We start from the raw sequence: 22,445 nt of genomic DNA on the forward strand, positions 1-22,445 counted from the left end.
ATTTTTAAATATGGGCTAGCTTTTATCTCATTGTGCAGGAACATAGCATGTTGTGTTGGATTTATTGGGGAAGTTAAATTTGAATTGGCTCTGCTATCTATGATTTGATTGAGAGAAAAAGTATAAACAAAGATAGCTGTAAGCTTTACACTCGCAAATAGTTCTACCTAGTGATTAAAATTAGAGCAGTATTCAAGGGAAAATAAAAAGATAAGTAACTCAATTAAATATGGGAAAATAATCTGAACAGACATTACTCCAAAGAAGATACACAGTTGGCCATTAAGTGCCTAAAAAGATTCTCAACGTTATTAGTCAATAAGCAAATGCACACCAAAAACTACAATGAGATACCACCATATCTCATGGACAAAAACAAATACTGGCCAAACTGTTGAGAAATTGGGACTCTAGTACATTATTGGTGGGAATATAAAATCATATAGCCGGCTGGGCATGGTGGCTCATGCTGGTAATCCAAGCACTCTGGGAAGCTGGGGTGGGAGGATTGCTTGAGCCTGGGAGTTCAAGGCCAGCCTGGGTAAGATGGCAAGGCACCATTTCTACAAAAAAAACCCAAAAAACCAAAAAAACAGAAAAATCACACAACCACTTTGGAAAACAGTCTAGTAGTTCTTCAAAATGTCAAACATAGAGTTACCACATAATGTAGCAATTCCACATACCATATATTTAGCATTCCATAGCAATGCTAGATGTATAATTAAGAGAAATGAAAATACATGTCCACACAATAACTTGTTTTTTTTGTTTTTTTTGTTTTTTTTTTCTGAGATGGAGTCTCACTCTGTCACCCAGGCTGGAGTGCAGTGGCACGATTTCGGCTCACTGCAATCTCCGTCTCCCGGGTTCAAGCAATTCTCCTGCCTCAGCCTCCCAAGTAACTGGGATTACAGGTGCACACCACCATGCCCGGCTAATTTTTGTATTTTTAGTAGAGATGGAGTTTTGCCATGTTGGCTAGGCAGGTCTTGAACTTCTGACCTCAAGTGATCTGCCCGCCTCGGCCTCCCAAAGTCCTGCTGGGATTACAGGAGTGAGCCACCGTGCCTGACCAAGAACTTGTACATGAATGTTCATAACAGCATTATTCATTATGGCCACGAATAATTAATATATTATCAACAAATGATTAACAAAATGTGATATATCTATGCAATGGGATAATATTAGGCAATGAAAAGGAGTGAAGTACTGTTGCATGCTACCACATGAATGAATCTTGAAAACATGCTAACTGAAAAAGCCAAGCATAAAGACCACACGTTTTATGATTCCATTGATATGAAATGTCCAGAATAGGCAAATCTGTAGACAGAGAAAGTAGATTAGTGGTTGTTTAGGACTAGAGGAGGTGGAGTGGAGAATGAGGAGTGACTGCTAATAGATGGGTACATTTGGGTGACAAAATGTTATAAAATTAGATTGTGGTGATAGTCTCTGAATATACTAAAAACCATTGATTATAAACATTAATTGGGTGAATTCTATGATCTGTGAATTATGTCTCAATAAAGCTGTTTAAAAACTTAAAAGTTAGAGCCGTTAAGACAAAATAAGGGCATATATTCCAATGTACTAATAGGTGTAATTGAAGTTCAGTGTGTTACTTTTCGTAGCCTCCAGTATAAAGATTTAGCATGGCTCTTTGGCAAGGGTACATGCATATCAGTACAGTGTTCAGATATTAAAAGCCTTTATTGAAGGAAATAAGAGAAGACCTGAATAAATGTGTAAAGATGTGAAGATGCAATGTTATAAAGACAACAATTCTCTGTAGATTTCCTAATAACGTAATGAATTCTCAGTCAAAACTCCAGCAAGACTTGCTTGTAATGTTATAATGACTAACTCTGAAATTCATAAACAAGAATGTAGGTGTGATAATAGCAATCCGACAAAAAGAGTATTTAATAAAGTAGAGAACTTGCCCCAATTGGCTTACAGGTCTCAGAAAGCCATGATAATAAAAATGGTGTGACTAGTGCAGAGAGAGGCAAATATGTGATGGAACAAAAGAATGCCCAAAAACAGACCTGCGCACATATGGAAAATTGCTGTGTGTAAGAGACAGCAGAATAATCCAGTATGTCAAAGTATCATAATTATGGAATCAACACATGTCAATGAGGAAATCAAGCAAGATGGTAAAACTGGTAACAGCATTTGGAGAACTGAGGAAAGAATAAGTGTTGAAATAAGGTTTGTTATGCACTAAACTGGTTAACCTCCAGCAAAGTAATAAAACCATAATCTTACCACACAGAAATTATTTGCATATCTACCAGATTAAAAAATCTACAAGTTAACATAATTTTACAGAGTGTAGGTTTTAATAGTAAATAGCAAGCCAAACAAAATATATACCCCCTAGGGAATTAAATGTTCCTTGGGTGGGCCTGTCGGACAGTGCTCCAAGATGACCTTGAGAGGACACGCAGTCTTCCTTTTGCCTAGTTTCCAAGCTGTTATAACAAGTAGATGAGTTATTTCTTGCTTATCCATGCAGGAAAGAATTAAATGTAGCTCAGACTATACACAAAATGGATTCTAGATTATACTTGTGTGTTTGCAGTATTATTTTCTCTACTTTATGTATTTGAAGCATTTCTTATTAACAAAATGAGAAAATGCATTCTTAAAACACTAGATAGTACTTTCAATAAATGAGTTAGGTCTATATCTAAAAATATCCTGTTTAATAAAAAATTAGTTTGTGGCATGATATGCTTATTGTGATATTAACATAAATCTAGAAATACTATAGAATTTCTGTGACTTCATGTATATGTGTATACAAACATAAAGGACTAGAAGAATCTAAACCTTTATACCTTAGAAAAGAGGAATAAAATGTAACATTATTTTATTAATAATTATTATATTCTGGTAAATTCAAGTCTGTTGTGTCAGGTAAAGATACAATAATTTTAGCTTTTGTTAACAGATTAATTTAGGCACAGTAATATTTTAGCTAGTTGGTTTGAGCACTGAGTGATTCCTGAACTGAATATCATTAGAACACAAGCAGTTCAGTGTTCTTCCTAAGAAGTGGGAGGGGGAAACTTATGAAGTATTTAAAGAAGCAAGACAAATAAAATATTTCACTGGAACAAGTGGGAGGTTCCTAGTTAGAGGTGAGTTGGTGGTGTCTGATTGGCTTAGCTTAAGTTTCGTTTTCTTTTTTTTTTGTTTGTTTATTTTTTTTTGTTTTTTGTTTTTTTTTTTTGAGACGGAGTCTCGCTCTGTGGCCCAGGCTGGAGTGCAGTGGCCGGATCTCAGCTCACTGCAAGCTCCGCCTCCTGGGTTTACGCCATTCTCCTGCCTCAGCCTCCCGAGTAGCTGGGACTACAGGCGCCCACCACCTCGCCCGGCTAGTTTTTTGTATTTTTTTTTAGTAGAGACGGGGTTTCACTGTGTTAGCCAGGATGGTCTCGATCTCCTGACCTTGTGATCCGCCCGTCTCGGCCTCCCAAAGTGCTGGGATTACAGGCTTGAGCCGCTGCGCCCGGCCAAGTTTCGTTTTCAATGTTTATATTGAGTTGAGTTTCCATTTGCTTGTATAGGAACCATCTTTGCTGAATGGCCTCCCAATTCATTATTACTATTTTTATTTTTTGAGATAGAGTTTCACTCTTGTCACCCAGGCTGGAGTGCAGTAGCACAGTCTTGGCTCACTGCAACCTCTGCCTCTCAGGTTCAAGTGATTCTCCTGTCTCAGCCTCCCGAGTAGCTGGGATTACAAGCACCCGCCACCATGCCTGGCTAATTTTTGTATTTTTATTAGAGATAGGGTTTCACCATGTTGGCCAGGCTGTTCTCAAACTCCTGACCTCAAGTAATCTGCCTGCCTCAACCTCCCAAAGTGCTGGGATTATAGGCGTGGGCCACCGTTCCCAGTCCCAATTATTTTAGCACTTTGAAATATATAATATTTACCTGGCACAACAAATTTATGTTTATATCTAGTGTGTTATGGCATGTCAAATCATTGGGGTAAAAGATGTGGTTTTTTTAAAAACAATCTTGGGAAACATGGCAAAAGATTAGGGAAAAAAATTACACAGCACTATCTTGTACCATCTATTTAAATTATAAACGAATAAACAAATTACATATTGAAAAGTAAAACACAGGTAAAAGTATGTTATATAATCTTTGTAGAGGGAAGGTTTTTCTAAGTATGCCCTCAAAATCAGAGATGTTAAAGAAAAGAGTGACAGTTATGACTAAGCAAAAATTTCAATATTGGGGAGACTTTTATTAAAGCTAAAGGCAAATGTGACAAGGGGATATTTTAACAGTACATTTCAGAGACTGTGTGTTTCTAGTCCTTGAAAATGAGTCTGTAAGTGAACAAATGGGCAAGCACTCTTGCCAAATGGGTAGATAGCCTTTTCAGTCAGTCACTTCCTCTTTCCCTGCTTGTAAACGGAGCTGATGGTCACTGCCCAGAGTCTTATTTATGGAAGTGGTACCTGTATTCTCATAATAACAAGTTTTTGTGATGGAAATAACTTGTCTTCTAGTGACATTTCCCCTTACCTGTGGAGTTTTCTTCCCTCCCACCACCCACACCTAAAGAACCTTATTAGAACAACTTCAATCTTCCCCTACATGATGTGTAAAATTTAGGGAACTTGATATGTCCAAGATAAAAATGAATGTCTAGTCTAAAATATTAGAGTGCATTGGAAAGTCTGAACTTCCAAATGGGGGGGTGGGGGGAACTCCACTTAATTGAGGGCACTGTACTTATTTATTTATTTTTGAGATGGAGTTTCACTCTTGTCGCCCAGGCTGGAGTGCAACGGTGCGATCTTGGCTCACTGCAACCTCCGCCTCCTAGGTTCAAGCGATTCTCCTGCCTCAGCCTCCCGAGTAGCTGAGATTACAGGCATGCACCACCAGACCTGGCTAATTTTTGTATGTTTAGTAGAGACGGAGTTTCACCATGTTGGTCAGGCTGGTCTCGAACTCCTGACCTCAGGTGATACACCTGCCTTGGCCTCCCAAAATGCTGAGATTACAGGCGTGAACCATTGCACCCATTGTACATCTTAGAATTAAAAACAAAACAACACACACACACACACACACACACACACACACACACACACACACAACTTCTCCTCTTTTTTAATGACTCTGCCTTTTTTTTTTTAATGACTCTGGCTCTTCTCTGTGAGATGTGTACTGTTAAGGTGAGTGGAACTGGAAGGAGATTGGCAATTCTATTGTAATACAGGGCAGGACTTACTCTTAAATTCTTTCTGGAAGTTTCCTTCTCTGAGTGGTCCTGCCCCCATGGTGTGTCTGTGAGGTATCTTTGGGTCAATAAACTGGCCTAAGATTCTGCAAGGCAGATTGGTCTTCACCTTCTTTATGTTACTTCAGCTTTCTGTGGTGTGTATTTAATGGGAAATTAGACAGTTTATTAAAAATAAAGTACCTTACAAAATAAGCACCCTTGCCTTCAGGAATGTATTTTTAGGAAATAATTAGGCAAGTGAGTAAAGGGGCTTATTACAGTAGTTTGTAATGCCAAAACTTTGGGAGTAACCTACATGCCTGAAAATGAGGTACTGGTAACAAATTATCGTATTTCCAGTCAGCAGAATGTTGCAGATGCTATGATAAAGCAACTCTGGATTTATTGAGAAGAAAAAATTCAGAATAATTCTTGTATGTAATCCATGATAACTGTATATGATAACCCATTGTAATACATAGCTTTAATAAAGTTTTATTAAAATATGTAAGATTTACTTGGGAAAAAAAACTGGAAGGACATATATAAGATACAATCCTATCTTTGGGTGGAGAGCTGTGGAGTAATTTCAGTTAACTTATTTTCTGTGTACTAGAATGAAAAAATAAGGTTATTAGGGCTGTATTTCAGGAATGTTTGACACACACAGTAGATTTTTGTTACTTGATTTTTAAAATTGATAAATGTATAAAAATAATTGGAAGGCTTGTGTTGTGTAATTGCACTGGTATAGATTTTTCTCACAGGACAAGGAAATAAAAATCCTCACTCTGCCTTTTTAATTAACAGATCTTCTCACTCAGATATGGCAACAAGCAGCCTTCACTTTGCATCATGTGATACACAACAGGCACCCAGACAGCGTGGAGCATCTACTGTGAACAGGTCAGGAAGGGTCGTGGGCATTCCTGGGGGAAGAGGGGGGAACAGTCCAACCCTTGAAGGAGTAGAATACTGATATTTGCATAGTGCATTGTGTTTGACAAACCAGTGAGGTCAGGAGACGCCTAGGCAAGTAGAGTGCCCATTTTATAAATCAGGGAAGGAGAAACGGTGGCTGCTCAGGGACTCAGTGAATAGGTGGCACTGTTACATGAAAGCAAAACAAAATTCAACTTTGGGGCACAACTCCGTTTCCAGTCTTTTTTGTCTTTAAATATTTTTGGCAGTTATTTTTATTATAAAATAGTAAATCACACTGCCAGACATTGGGGAAAATGGAGGAAAGGACAAACATCAACTATAATGATGGCCACTTGAACACAGAATTTTGGTGTATTTCCTTCCAGTCTTTTTCCTAGGCATGTGCTTCTTGATACAGTTGTAACCATAATAGACTTTTTCATCAAATATTTATTATGATTGTTTCTTTCTTACATTTTTTGCATAATCTTGATTTAAAAATACATTTTAAGAAGTATTCATTGTAGAAAATTCAGAGCTATAGAAAGCACAAAGAGAATGAAATATGTATTACTATAATCCTAATTATTTTTGTGTGCATTCTTTTTCTCTTCATATGTACAGATATTAAATTTTTTTCTTAATTGGGATCATATTAAATATACTGTTCAGTAATCTACTTTTTAAAACTTAATATATCACGATATTTTCCTCTTCCATTAGATATTTTTCTGTGATATCATACTTGGTTAATTTTTGTTCCTTTCCAGATCATTTAGAATTAACAGATTCGCTCTTTGAACATGAAGGTTGTTTTTTGTGAGTTATTAAGGCAGCTCTGTTAAAGCTGTTTTAGTACATGAGAAAGCACTTTTCATCCATCCTTAGAGGTTTATTAAACTTTTAAGATTATACAGCAGATCCTTAGCAGTTTGGATTTTGCATTTGAAATTTCAGCTCTGCATGTGTTCTTTATATTCATGGGTTTGGTAGTTTGTCTTAGGATTCTACTCACGGAATGTACAGAAGAGGTTGCAGAATGGAGATGAAGTTGAAAATAACTTCTAAGTATCTTAAGGCATTTGTTTTCCATATCCTTTTTTACTGTGTATGTCCCTGTTCATGGAATTTTGTGTTTTCTTCAAAAAGTGCTCTTCCTTCATAGTTATCCTCTAACTCATCCCATGGTTTCCTAAGTAACGACTTTATAATGCTGAGTTTGAAAGCTATAATAAAATAAAAATTACTGAAAGCGATAATAAATAAGGGCATGATATGCATAGTCAGCAACAAGCTGCGTCTGTAGACTGGAAGTCTTTAGCATGCACGTAGTCGTTGAAGTGATAAACCACACCTGTATTTCCCAGAGAGCCATACCAAAAGAGAAGAGAATGGAGGAAGGAACCTTTGGGAACACAGAACATTGAAGGATGGCTGAGACAATGGCAGTTCAAACAAGAGCTACATAGATGTGTGAGAGAGGAAGACTCTATGAGTTGGTGGCCACAGGACAGGCAAGGGACTTGGGGGAGGGGCAAATTCTGGAATGCAGTCAGCAGAGCCAGGTGTGGCAAAGAGGTCTTCATGGATACGGGTGAAAAAGTATCCTTTGCATTTCATAGTTAGGTCATTGGAGACCTTTAGCTCATAAGATTTCAGGGAAGTTGAGGCAGGAGTCAGGCTGCAGGGCTAAAGATCAATGGGAGGTGGGGAAGTAGGGAGAGTGAGCATCAGTTCTTTTTTGAAGCTCTTGCCTATGAAAAGAAGGAGTGGGAGAAGGGTGCGTTAGGAGAGAAAGCGAGATTGAGGGAGTTACCTTTCTTGCTGGTTTTACTTTAAATAGAAATGAATGAGGTTTGTGTATATTTCTGAGTTGGGAAGGAGTTAGAGAGGAAGAGATTAAAGCTACATAAAAGGAAGTGGAGGTCAAATATAAGAAATAATTGAGAAGTGTTTTCATGATAGCACAGGGTGGGCATCCCTAATCCAAAGATCCAAAATACTCCAGTGAACTTTTTTTTTTTTTTTTTGAGTGTCACGTGAGTGCTCAAAAAGTTTCAGATTTTGGAGCATTTCAGTTTTGGATTTTCACATTAGGGATGCTCAACCTGTATTCACATTTGCAGTTTTCATAGTCTTTTTCTTTTTAATAACTAAATAATAGACATTCTCACTCTGCCTTTTGATTAATAGGTCTTCTAATGCATGTATCAAAGCAAGCCCTTATAAATGTAATGTGGAGCAGCCTAAAAGGACACTTGCAAAGTGGAGGAAGCTTGGATGTAGACAAGAAATGTGGCTCTTAATGGAGTTAGTCTGAACAGAAAATGATAATGCCATACCTCATATATTACTCCTTCTGGTACTCCTCACTCCACAAATAGCTATTTGCTTCTTAACACAAAGTTGTGAGGCAGCCAAGGAGGGAGTTTGAGTCACCATTTAACAAGTGAGACACCCTGGGTGTCAAGTGACATAGCTAAGTGCCACGGCCAGGCAGTGGTGGCATTACATCTTGATGCTCCACCTTCTCATTTCTGGGCCAGTGCACGTTTAAGAACCTCATTTGCCTCCTTGCTTATAATCCCTTTCACTTGTTTAGTCTTACAAAGTGTTTTGACAACCATGGTTTCTTTTGATTCTCCCTCCAACCTTGAAAGAGCCAAGAGAGAATCTTCCCACAAATGGATCCTCATATCCAGAGAAGTACATGATCAGCTAAAATGCCTTGTCACTCTGAAATTCTTGGAGTTAGAATTTCCTGCCAGTGTCCTTTCAGGTCACCAAAGTGACAAACTTTAAGACATTTGACAGTTTTGTGTTCATCACTTCAAATCTGTTTAGAAACTAGTTGTTAAAACAACTGTGTTAAGGTCACTTTGGAAAAGTGAGGAAAGACTCGGCACACTGGCCAGAGCTTTGTCATCACTTTACTTTCTCCTCTTACCACATCTCTTCATTGGAGGTGGGAGACATATTGTTGGCTCATCAAATATGTATTTTTCCATAGGAAACAGACTGAACACAAGGTTGCTCAATTTACAGTCTCTAAGTTAAAGTGTGTCTTTTTGATTTACTTGAGAAAGTCATCAAAACAGAACAGGGGTCTACGGCCTCAGAATTAAAGGAACGGAGAGAAAACCTTTCATAGACTTCTTTATACTTCACTTACCAAGCCTAGATATGTCAGCCCAGTGTGGATACAGAGTGTTGGTAGCTTTAGTTACCAAATCAAGGTTGGCGTTGGGATATCCCAGAATTACATAGGGAGTTCTGGCTGCTCAGGAGACTGAGTTCCAGAGACTGGTTTAGTGGGATGAGGTGTCCACATGGCTCAATCATGAAGGTTATGGCAAAATGTTGGCCAAGGGCTTATAAGAGAAGAGGGTGACTCTCCCTTGGATTGGTTAGTAAAGAATTCAGGATAGAGGGAGTTGTTTAATGAGTATGGAGTTTCAGTTTTGCAAGATGAAAAAGTTCTAAAGATTGAAGTGATGAACCACACCTGTTTGGTTCACACAGTGTGAATATACTTAACATCACTGAGCTGTGTGCTTTAAAATGGTTAAGATGATAATTAATTTTATGCTGTATATATTTTACCACTATTAAAAAAAAGAATGCAGGACAGATTGCCCAGCTGTTATTACATAGAGTTAAGCCTAGCTTTTACCTCCTTTGTGTTAGAAGAGTGCCAGGTGTATTTTCCATGCCATTACCACATGTATACCATTCCCTCTCGGAACAATCCCTCTTAGTTTAACAACTACAACAACAAAAACCCTTGACTGAGCTCGGGAAAGCCGAGGCAAGTTTTTGGGAACACATCCCACCTTCTCACTGTACTTATGTTACCCTGTCTTGCTTCTTCCTAATTCATTTAGCCTTCGCCTAATGATCTGGCTTAGTTGCTTAACCAGAGTAGTCACCAGTGTTTGCCGAGAAGTCGTTTCAAAATAAGTTATTTTTATTAGAGACATATTGGGCAATGTAAAAGTATTACCATATGTAACAATGCAATACTAAAAAGCAGCTTATTATAATTGTGCTTATTAACAAAAAAAATCAGGATAGGAAGGAGGGGCATTAAGGTATAATAATTTAAATGAATTTATATATCATGCTTTGGTTATATAGACTAAGTGCTTTTTTTAAAAAAAGAACAAAACCCAACTCTTTCTGTTAATTAACAGATCTACTAAAGTAGACATAACTTGAAGCACTGTGGCACCACAGGGGTGGCTCTGGGTCAGAACTCTGCTATTCTGGGGCCTAGACGCAGAGACCCCTGGCACCCAAGGCCGCAGTTCTGATGCCATTCTCTGACAAAAGAAACCAAGGCTCCTGGCTGATTCCAGCACCAGGGCCGGGAAAGTACGAGATGAACCTAGAATATCTTGTGCCAGAAAGTAAAGAATTGCTGGAAAAAAGGACAGGGCTTGTCGAAAGAACACGGGAGCAACATAAAGGAGCTTCCAATTGCCAAATCTGGGACAATTTGAGAAAGAAAATAAATAATGACTGTAATGAGTTATATAGTCCACAGAATGAATTAATATTGATGTGTTTATAGTATATAAATAATTGGGTAAACATGTCAGTGGTAGGAGGGAGAGCTCTTCCCTATATTCATTATGACTGATGTGGAAGAAATGACGGGAACAGAAAATTGCTGTTTGACAAACCACAATGGTAATGGGTACAGACAAGAACACTCAAGTTAGGGGGCAATGTATGTTGTGAAATGGGGTATCTGCAGAGTGTTGAGAACCTCCCCTGAAGATGCTTAGTGACTCCCAAGGGAACAGTAGTAACCTCACATTAGAGACACCCTAGCTGTGCGGTCGTCACCAGAAACAAGCTGTGCATGCAGCTCATAGCCCTGATACCATGCACTGAGAACATGGCATCACTGCTGTGGTTTTCTTGCCCATCATGTCTCTTGTCCAAGTACTAACCAGACGCGACCTTGCTTAGCTTCCGAAATCAGACAAGATCGGGTGTGTTCGGGGTGATATGGCCGTAGGCTCTTGCCCAAAATGTGTAGCCTGAATCTGATCATGAGGAAACATCAGACAGACTGAAGGACAATGCTACAAAATCATTGCCAGCACCCTTCAAAAGTGTTATGTAAGATGTTATCTAGGGGAACTGGGTATACAAACTCTGTCCTATTTTTCCAACTTTTTGGAAGCCTGAAATTATTTGGAAATGAAAAGAAAAAAAAAACCTCTGCTTCCCCATTTGAGTCTGAAGGATGAGCACACTATTCACACGAGGAGAGAGCAGGCACTTTTATTCTTTCATAGATGATAATATTTACATCATTCCTTTTAGTGCATTACGTAGTTGCATTTTTACCTTTTTATCTTTTCTGATGCTCATAACAGCAATGTTAATAATACCTGTTGGGTGGATATTGTCGTGTCCTCATCCTTTTCATAGCTGAGGAAACACAGATTTGGAGAGGTTGAGGACTTTCTTGGAAGTCTTGCCATCTAACACAGCCCACTGTAGATTATGAGCTTATGGGGTCCCTCCTCTCCCTTGGATAACTAATGAGAAATGGTAACAGGAGTTTCTGTAGTCTGGCTGTCCAGTCACAGTTGCTTCTGAGCTTCTGAACACCACACAGCTGAATTGTAGTAATGCCTGAGACTTCTTGCCCTGGAGCTCTTGAGGGCGGGGAGATCTGGAGTCCACAGGTGCAGGGGACTTGGATTTGGATTTGCTTGCAAAAGAACCCTGGATACTTCCACACAAATTAGTAAAAGTCTCTGAAGAGTAAACTTGTCCGCCCATCATTCTGTGCATACAGATTCTAAGTGTTTAGTTCTATCTTTGGAAAAAAGGTTCCTTTTTGGCCTAAGTTGAAATACTGATGCAAGAGTCAGGCCTATGGAGATCAAATTCACAGCTTCGTTATTCACAAAGACTATGTTGGAGGTTGTATTACAGCTTAGATGCATGGAAAAATGGGCTTCTTTTTGACATAGCCGTGTGTGGAATTTCAGCCCTAAATCACAGGCCTCCCTTGTGAGGGTCGTGGTTGGGCGGTGGGGGGCAGTAGAGCCTGCCCTACTAGCTCACTGCATTGCTGAGAGAATAGACTTTTCTGCACCCTCTTTCCATGTAAGAAAGGGGCTGGGCCATTTATGCCCCGTGTTTCTTTCCAGCTCACCAATCAGATAATTCATCTGAATAATGAAGAGGGGAGGAGGGAGAGGAAAATCCAGGAGCGTTCATCTAGTGAAGTCCCTGCTCAGGGAAGTCCGAGGCGTTGGAGATAAGGATGTTCCTTTCCTCAGGGTCCAGGGAGGGCACCTCTTAGATGAGGGTCTTGTGACCTGCTTCAGGGGAGAAGTGTGAGGGGATATGATAATTATATATTGGTTTTGTAGACTTTTATTGATTGTAATACAAATAATAAAATCCCTTCTTTACCTTTTAATCAATAGATCTCATGAATCAGATATGTTAATAGTAGAAGGTCATCAGATTATGAGCAAAGTACAGAGAAACTTTGCCAGGTCACCATGTATGTGTGCGTATGTGGTTCTTAGCAGGGGAGGTGGTGCAGGTTGACACTTCTGGAGAACTGTAGTAATGCCTCAATATATATAATGCTTATACTCTTAATTCCAGGCTTCCTCTATCTTTGCAACTACTTTGTATAGTAGTAACTGCAGACTTAACAATCCCCATCTTACAGATAAGGAAGCTGAGACTTACAGAGGTAAAGTGAGTTCAAGGTTACAGAACTGGGAAGTGGTGGAGAAAAGACTTTTCCTTTGCTGTTATTTAAAATACTGCTTTTATGTTTCAAAATTTTTATAAATCAGTTTTTCATTATAAAAGTAATGTGAGCAGAGTTCAGATAATTTGGAAGGAGGAGAAAAAAGGTCACCAGTTATTTCCCTGTCCAACATAAGTGAGTAAAAATTATGATTTCTACAGGAAAGAGACAAAACCTCCAGATAAGTAATAGAAAATGGCCTTGGGAGGCTGCAGCCTAGTTCTCTAGGATCACAGTTGCAGTGGAACCAATATATTGTGGGAAATCTTTGACTTCTCTTGAGGCAAAAGGGAGTCAGGAAATGAATAAAAGGATCCAATTCCAGAGCCCAGATGCTCATTTACTATGAAGTTTTTTGTAACCAAGCTTACAAAGTAATTCCTAAAGTAAGAATTGGAATGTAAGTGATAATGATATAGTATAGTTCCAAATTTTTATTAAGTTATGTATTCATTTTATATATATATATATTTTAAAATAGACTAAAAAACTCATCCTGCCTTAAATTAACATATCTTTTAAATTAGAAACATGAGGAGTCGTCACCTCACTGAAGATGTATATTATGAAAGGCGCTCGGGCGTGTCTCCAGCAGGGCAGGAGTATGAATATGTGGACTGAGCACCATAGTTTTTGGAGAATTAGACATGGTTATTAACTTGCACAGGGCTGGAAAGTCCACAAAACACACTCATAATAACCATTGCCTTTGCTTCTCCTGCAGACGTTGTGAAATGAGAGCACTTCAAAGATAAGACTAGGGACTCAGGGAAGTTAAGGGGCACTGTGAAGGTCACAAGGCTGGAGAATGGCTTGGCTGACTTCTAATTTCCAGTCCAGGAATCTTTTCATTAATTACATCATGCTGTACTTGAGGGGATGCTATGCTGATGAGCCTCTTGCAGAATACCGGAGTGCTTTTTTTTTTTTTTTTTTTGAGACAGAGTCTTACTCTGTCGCCAGACTGGAGTGCAGTGGCACGATCTCAGCTCACTGCAGCCTCTGCAGTGGTTGGGATTACAGGTGTGGGCCATCATGCCCAGCTAAGTTTTGTATTTTGAGTGGAGTCAGGGTTTCACCATGTTGGCCAGGCTGATCTGGAGCTCCTGACCTCATGATCCACCCACCTCAGCCTCCCAAAGTGCTGGGATTACAGGCATGAGCCACCGCACCTGACTATACTGGCCTGTTTTTAAATAGCCTTGTTCATCATTCCAGTCTGGTTGGACAGGTGTGGTGAGCCTATTTCTAGTGCACGTGGTAGGTGTGGGTAGCTACTTTAGGTTCTTAATCTACGGAGGTAGAATGGTGAGCATCTGTTTTAGGAAGAGGAGAGTAGCCTGAGAGTGGTCTCCCAGTGTGTCTGATGTGTGCTAGAGTTTGAGAACCACGGAGTCAAAGCAGTCATAGGAATGCATTCTTGGAGAGTATTTCAGAATTCAGATCTGAAGTGATAAGAGTCTCAGTTAATGTGATGGCAGTGGAAATGAAGAAGAACGTGTGTGTCTGAGAGAGAACTTGACAGAAGTTTTGACCATGGGGAAAGTTGCTGTCCTGGTCATTCCTTACAGAACACATGGTAGCCCTAGTGTTCTGCAGAGGAGTGTTAATTCCAGGTGAGCATCATCGTAAACCACTCAGAAGAGCTGAGTTTACCATGTTCAGAGGTGCTGAGCTCCCACTTTGTGTATCTAAGTGGGGGTGTGTATAGTGTATCCTCCCAGGTGACAGTGTGGCCAGCTGAGATGCAGAGGTGGATGTTTGGCAAGAGGACTAGTATCTGTTCACAGTCTGTTTCCTGGTGATGAAGGATGAGCTGTAACCTTAGAGAGAATTGGTGGGAGGTAAAATGGGAACAGCTAATATTTGAAGGGAAGGGATGCTGAGAAAAGAGTGAGGATTTCTGAGCCAGTGTATTTCCTTTTGTTCAAAGAATAAAATTCATCCTCTCCGCCACTATGGTTTCTGGCTTTTGCCTGTTTTCTGTCCTCATTTTCTTTCATTCTCTGCCTTGCTCGTCATGTTCCCAGTTTAGAATGCCCCCTCTGCCCTCAACCTAGATATTCCCATGGCTGGCTCCATTATATGGCGATTGGATGTCACCTTTTTGGAGAGCTTTTCCTGACCATCCTCATTAATGTTGGGCCTTCTCCCCACCCCTGCCTCCCCCAAAACCTAGGTTCTGTTCCAAACCACTTATCCCAATCAGGGATGACCCTGGTCAGTTCTTGATCTGCTTGTGCAAATCTGCCCTCCCTTCTCCAGTAGAACGAAAGCTCTTTGAGAGCCTGGGATCCTGTGTGTCTTGTTCATTGCTGTATTGCCAGCACCCAGAAGAGTACCCGGCACATATTAGCATAAATATTAGTTGAAAGGACTCTAGGTAAAGATTTGATGAGGGGGAGCAGAGGTAGGCAATGGGGAAAGAAATGGGTCTATAGACCCCAGGCAACACCTGATGACTAACCTGTGCTGGACGGTAGAGATGAGACGGGATAAATTCAAGAGACGTTCAGGAGGTAACGCTGACAAAATTTGGTTATGGACTGGTACAGGAGGTATCAGGCAACTTTCTTGTGAAAAATCTTGCTGTGAGAGGTTTGTGAACTCCTAGCATTTTTATTTGATCTCTTCGTTCACTGGAAACTTAAGGGCAAAGCAATTCTTAGCCCTCCGTTAAGAGCTTGCCTTGGTTCTACTCCATCCTAGAGGAGCTGTCTCAAACTCTAGGCATGAAGAAGTCTCTGTTTCTACTCAGAACAGTTGTATCCGCCCATTCACCACTCAGCAATATTTTTTGAGCATGTAATATGTTCTAGGTATTGTCCAAGGCACTGGTGCACAGGAATGACTAAAACAACCTCCTTGCATTTATGTTCTGGAGAGGGAAGACAGACAAGCATGTCTACAAATGCGACACACACAAAATACTTTTGGATGGTAATAATGGTGGAAGGAAAAACAGTGAGACAGGATGGGAGGGGGTCAGCCAGGCTGCTCTGCATTAGCTGAGGTCTGAATAACAAGGAGGAGCCATGAGAAGACCTGCGAGGGGAAGGTGTTCTGGCATTGCCCTCGGAACCTACTCCTGCTAGAGGAGTCACTGAAGGGGCACTTTGCTTTCATGTCTTAAAGAATGAAATTAAAGAGGTTGGTGGGATGGAAACTCAACTTCAAATACTTATCAAGTTTATTTATTTATTTTTATTTCATTTCTTTTATTTATTTAGTTAGTTTTTGAGACAGCGTCTTGCTCTGTTGCCCAGCTGGAGTGCAGCGGCATGGTCTTGGCTCACTGCAACCTCTACCTTCCAGGTTCAAGCAGTTCTCCTGCCTCAGCCTCCTGAGTAGCTGGGATTATAGGAGTGCAACACCACGCCTAGCCCAGCTAATTTTTGTATTTTTAGTTGAGATGGGGTTTCACCATGTTGGCCAGGCTGGTCTCAAACTCCTGACCTCAAATGATCCGCCTGCTTTGGCCTCCCAAAGTGCTGGGATTAGAGGTGTGAGCCACCGCACCTGGCCCATTTTATTTATTTGTTTTTTTGAGATAGAGTTTCGCTCCCGTTGCCCAGGCTGGAGTGCAATGGTGCAATCTCGGCTCACTGTTCTTCTGACTCTGGGGTTCACGTGATTCTCCTGCCTCAGCCTCTTGAGTAGCTGGGATTACAGGCATGTGCCACCACACTCTGCTAGTTTTGTATTTTTAATAGAGATGGGGTTTCACCATGCTGGTCAGGCTGGTCTCAAACTCCTGACCTCAAGTGATTCACCTGCCTCGGCCCCCAAAGTGCTGTAATCAGTCACCATGCCCGGCCCCATTTTATTTTTTTGAGACAAGGTCTCTATCGCTCAGACTAGAGTACAGTGGCATGATCATGGCTCACTACACCACAAACTCCTGAGCTCAAGCGACCCTCCCACCGCAATCCCTGTAGCTGGGATTACAGGCACACACCACATGCCTGGCTTTTGAAAAAAACTTTTTTGTAGAGATGAGTGCTCACTCTGTGGCCCAGGCTGGCCTTGAACTCCGGGCCTCAAGTATTCCTCCTGTCTCCGTCTCCTGAAGTGCTGGGCATGAGCCAAACATGCCTGCTGGTTTATTTCTTATCAGCATTTTTGTTTACCAGATCATCCTACTGCTCATTTACTTACTGAAATATTGCCCTTTTACAGGTCGTTACACAAAACATTTTAGAGATGGCTTTAAAGAACAAAATTTCTCTCAATCATAAGTGATTAATATAATTTTGAAAAAAGGATAAAATCATGACTCATATAGATACAAAAATGAACATGTTAAGGATTTTATTTAATCACTGATTAATTATTAATTATAGATGAGGACATTTGGCAGGTGTTATAACAGATTCAAAGGAGAAATCAAAACAGAACAAATTTCTGTGAAGTAAAGTATTGTTGAAATTAATGTGCAAATCCAGGAAAACTAACTTATTCCACAGCTGGGGAGGGAAGTTAGTTGAGCCTCTACTGGCCAGGCAAAATTAACACGCCTATAGACAACAGTTATTTTGCACTGCTATTAGTTATCTGCAATTTACAGAGTTGTAAGCTCCCTGGGAATCAGAATCTAATTACCTGTAGAGATCTCCTCCAGCGTCTCGGCAGTGCATGGTTTCCTAGTGAAGCACGTTTTTTTCCCATGTATAACCAGACTAAAATAAAATAGTCTTCCCCTCCTCCATGTACAAAAGTGTGGAATTCCTACCCTTACGGTCTTTGAAGCAGTGGGGAAGGGAACTATCATTTATTTAGCGCCTGCTGTGAGCAGCATTTGTCAGTTTACCTCATCTTCACAGCAGCCCCACAAAGTAGGTGTTGGTCTTCGCGTTTTACAGATAAGAAAATTGAGACTCAGGGATCTTATAGACAGTAAACAGCAAAGTTAGAATTCCAGCCTGTCCTGTCTCCAGAATCCACATACACACACTCCCTGGGGTCAACTTGTTGATGGTAAAACTACAGAAATTCTCTGTGTTTTTTTCTTGATCTTTAGTTCATCATCAACCAAGGTGGATCTCAAGAGTGGCCTCGAAGAATGTGCTGTGGCATTGAACTTATTTCTAAGCAACAAATTTACAGATGCCTTAGAATTGCTTCGCCCCTGGTAATTTACTTTGTGTCTTTTAGATAAAATATCTTTCAGATGTTTCTGATGATTCTTTGATGTCATGCTTGTAAATTAATTTATCTGTTCCCATCTGAATATTGATAAGCTAATTTAGTTCAGACCTCCTTACTTTGGTCACTTTTAAAATTCAGTTTAGAAATCTGAGTTTTCAAATATAATCAGTAGAAAATTCCTGATTGTTTTGCATATTTTAATCTCTCTTGTTCAGATATTGTCATCTTATAAGTAGTTTTATAAGGATTCAATTTTGCTTTCTTGAGTGAAATATTTTTATGTTTGTTCCTTTTAAATATTGAAAAAAATTTCCTTTGAAATGGGGAGGGGAAGAACCAGAATATGCTGATCTCAATGCTAAAAAGAAATTTAAGATAATAAGAATATTACTGGGGTTCTCTATTTGTTCGACAAACAAGTTAAGCAATTTAATTTCAATTAATAGCACCTGTTAAGTTTTCAGATGTGGCAATAAAACCTGTGCTTGCCTGTTTACTCGGTCTTTATCTTGACAATAGTCTTACATTGTGCCCTCAAACACTTGTTTAGATGAAGCTTAGACCTCATATAATAATTTCCTAGAAGTTTACTTCGGCACAAAAGTGGGCAATCTCATTCCTTACTTTGAGTGGTTACTAAGGTGACTGGATTCTGGTCATCTGAATCTTAGAGATTAATTGACCTGCTGAGGAGCTGCTATGGAAATTCTGTTAAGATTTAGAATAGCTGTAGTCAAGGTGGGTCAGCTGTCATTCCACAGGTTAAGAACAAATGATGAAATTGATGGTGAAGCCCTGTAGTCTAAGGAAATCTTTCAGTGTTGTCTTCAATATTTGCCTCACAATCTCCACCTTGCCTGTCCCGTGCTTTTTTCCCTCTGTCCTTCTCAGTCCCTCAGACTTCTCTGTCTTCTGTCTCTACCTCCTTTTGTCTGCTTGTCTTTCCCTCTCTCTTGGTCTCGCCTGTGTCTTTTCTCTGCCTGCTTGCCTGTCTTCTTTGGGTTTTTGAATGTTTTTATTGATGAGCCATAGTTGTACCTATTTTTGGAGTACATGTGATAATTCCTTACCTATACACAATGTTCAATGATCATCAGGGTAATTGGGTTATCCATCACCTCAAACATTTATCTTTTCTTAGTGTCAGGAACATTTATAATTATTCTCTTCTAGATGTTTTGAAATAACAATAAATTATTGTTAATTATAATTTATTATGAAATACTAGAAGTTATTTCTTCCATTTAACTGTATTTTTGTACCCATTATCTCCTTTGATGTTTATTCAAACAAGTCTTTCTCTGCCACTGACACACAGCTGATCATGACATGGGATGAAAATAAACGATTTAGTGTTGTATTCAGTCAGGTTCATCTCTGAGTTTTATACATGTTTCACTGTTTAAATGGCTTAGGCCTGTAATCCCAGCACTTTGGGAGGCTGAGGCAGGCGGATCACCTGAGGTCGGGAGTTCGAGACCAGCCTGACCAACAGGGAGAAACCCTGACTCTACTAAAAATACGAAAAATTAGCCGGGCATGGTGGCACATGCCTGTAATCCCAGCTACTCGAGAGGCTGAGGCAGGAGAACCACTTGAACCCAGGAGGCAGAGGTTGCGGTGAGCCAAGATCATGCCATTGCACTTCAGCCTGGGCAACAAGAACAAAACTCTGTCTCAAAAATAAATAAATAAATAACTAATACTTTTCCCTCATTTGAAATAATTTTTTCTTCTTCTTGAAAGAGCTTCCAGTTAAAAATGTGAGGTTTGAAACCACAATTAATGATTAACTTTGAGCTGCTCTGATTCCTTGTGGTTCTTTTGAACAGATAGTGAGTGTCCTCAATGTTCAGGACAAGCTGCAAATTACCAAAGGATGTTTAGACTATTTCCGTGGGGGCAAAAAATAATGTGGCTTGTATTTGTTTTGCATGGCAGCAGGCTGTTATGCATTAATATTTAAATTAAAAACAAAACCATGCATTAGCATTTTAAACCTTATAAATCATTAATACAGCTTAAGAAGTTTTGAGAAAATAAATGATGTTCTCACAGCCCGAGAATCTGGATGTCTGCCATCCGTTAGGAGTCATTAACATCCTTAAGAATCCTGAAGCAGTTCTCACTGTAACTTGATGATTTGAAATATCAAGAACTTTAATCAGGAATTTCAGATAATGGGATTAGACTAGATATAAGGTCTGACGTCTACTTTGGTCATGGCTCTTGTGACCAGCCTAACTCGTTCCAAAATCTTGTTTGCTCTTGGCCTTTGGCTGGAGAGGAGAGGAATTACTTTAAATGAGCCTTTATTTTTGAAAAAACATATCGGAATCTCTCTGTCAAAAAATACATTTCCAGCGGCCTTTATTTTAGCACTTACTTCAGAGCCAAAGGTGGTAGTATGCTGCCCTCTTTTCAACTGAAGACAGTGGGTTTGCTTGGAATCTGCCTGCAGGCTGCCCTCTTGTGTTGAAATAGGGAAATGCATATTGTCCCCTTCAACCTGGAACATTTTGTTCTGCCTGTGTGGGTTTACATTGGAAAGTCCTTGGTACTTGAGTTTTTAAGAGGTTATTTTTCACCACCCATATAATTTTGGTGATTATGGTGAAGGAATAAAGGTTACTGTGCAAGTCAGAACATGCATTTCCTAGGATTTCTTATGATCAGTATTTCCATTGAATTAAAATGTCTGAATTCCCTGTTTTCTCCCCAGGGCTAAGGAGAGTATGTACCATGCTCTGGGCTACAGTACCATTGTGGTGTTGCAGGCTGTCCTGACCTTCGAGCAACAGGACATCCAAAATGGCATTTCTGCCATGAAGGACGCTTTACAAACCTGCCAAAAGTATGACGAGTCATTCAATACTTGAGATGTGACTGCAAACTTTTATGCCTTTGTGACAAAAATAATGTCATTTGCCTGACCAAGAGCTCTGTGTTTGAAATTGGCCACAGTTACAGAAAAGAAATTCAGCCTTGAAGCTGAAGGATTCCCATTTGGCATCTATATATTCCACTTTTCTTTTTGATAACCTGGGGTCTGAGCTACAGAGATCTGGGGTGGGGGGCGGATTTCTATGGGATTGGCAGCAAGCATCTCTCAAGGTAGATGACATTAGGTACTGCACGCCAAACCAAGCCATGCAAGGAATGTTTTTGTTTTAAGTGGGAGATGCAAATTCATGAGGGAATGTTTTATTTGTTTAAGAAGGACCTCTTTTTGAACACTTTTGTTTGGTGAAAATGAGATCGAGTTTTAGTTTTATTTTAAGCTTTACCCTGTGTGTATAGGAAGACCCTATCAAAATTTTTTTTCAAGGCAAAAGTAATTTTGATATCTTTTAAAAAATGATAAATGTTTCACAGTATGGGAGATGCTTGGTTTGTAGACATTTAGGAATATTCAGGAATCCAGGAATGGCTGGCTGCGGCACCCTGAGCAAATGGATGGGAGGAAATGACTGCTGTTGCTGTCAATTGCTTGATGTGCCGCTGGGACTAGGGCAGAAGGTTCATGATCAGAAGGTTAACATGGGTGAAATTGCATCCTGATATAATGGTGTTGTAAGCTCCTCAAATGAAGAGAGCTTCCAAATATTGCACTTTAACTTCATTTTTCACCTGTGGAGAATTTTACACAAATCCTGATTTTAGTTATCAGGATAAGGGAAGGTACTTTGGAGGTTAGTTTTCACTGGCGTGTGTGAGTTTCCCCACGTGGTGTTCAGTAACACAGACTGAGTTCCCCCAAGTGGCTAGCCAGTGCTGAGTGTAGAGTGTTGGAAAAGGATGATCTGTGTCCTACAGACTTCAGGGTTTAGAGTTTCAGCTTTTTGACTCTTTGGTGTGATAGTGACTGAAATGAATGGCAAATGAAAATGAGCTTAGCCTGATTTTTTTTTTCTATTTTCTATCTCCCTTTTTATTTACTCGATGTAGATACAGGAAAAAATACACAGTTGTAGAATCTTTCTCAAGTCTTCTTTCTAGAGGATCCCTGGAGCAACTGAGTGAAGGTAAAAGTCATTTAAAAGATCACTTTTTTCCTTGATTTTAAAAGTTAAAAAATGATCATCTCATAAAATTCCATACTGAAGTGTATAAAGTCAATGGAATGTCTTTTTCTCTTCCCTATCATACTGACCTTCCAAAAGTAACCATTGTTAATAGTTCATTGTAAAGCCTTTTCTGCGTACATACTCAAATACATAAATAAGGTACACATAGGGTTTTTGTTGTCACTCATGGATTGTTGTTTTTGTTTTTGTTTTTTGTTTTTTTTTTTTGCAAGCATAG

At 39.7% G+C, this 22,445-nt stretch overlaps 1 protein-coding gene across 5 annotated transcripts in view; it reads left to right on the top strand.

The window, feature by feature from the left end:
* TTC39B (tetratricopeptide repeat domain 39B) overlaps positions 1-22,445 on the top strand; it is a 137,698-nt gene that overhangs the window by 74,581 nt on the left and 40,672 nt on the right. For 2 of the 5 annotated variants that reach the window (XM_025360614.1, XM_025360612.1), the window contains exons 3-6: positions 6,083-6,178; positions 18,013-18,123; positions 20,863-20,994; positions 22,089-22,165. In XM_025360614.1, the coding sequence (XP_025216399.1) occupies positions 6,083-6,178; positions 18,013-18,123; positions 20,863-20,994; positions 22,089-22,165 (416 nt within the window). The remainder of the gene's footprint in view (positions 1-6,082; positions 6,179-18,012; positions 18,124-20,862; positions 20,995-22,088; positions 22,166-22,445) is intronic. The other 3 variants (XM_025360613.1, XM_025360616.1, XM_025360615.1) reach the window with 3 other exon arrangements.

Source organism: Theropithecus gelada, chromosome 15 (genome assembly GCF_003255815.1).
Source record: "Theropithecus gelada isolate Dixy chromosome 15, Tgel_1.0, whole genome shotgun sequence".
NCBI classification, from domain to species: Eukaryota; Metazoa; Chordata; class Mammalia; order Primates; family Cercopithecidae; genus Theropithecus; species Theropithecus gelada.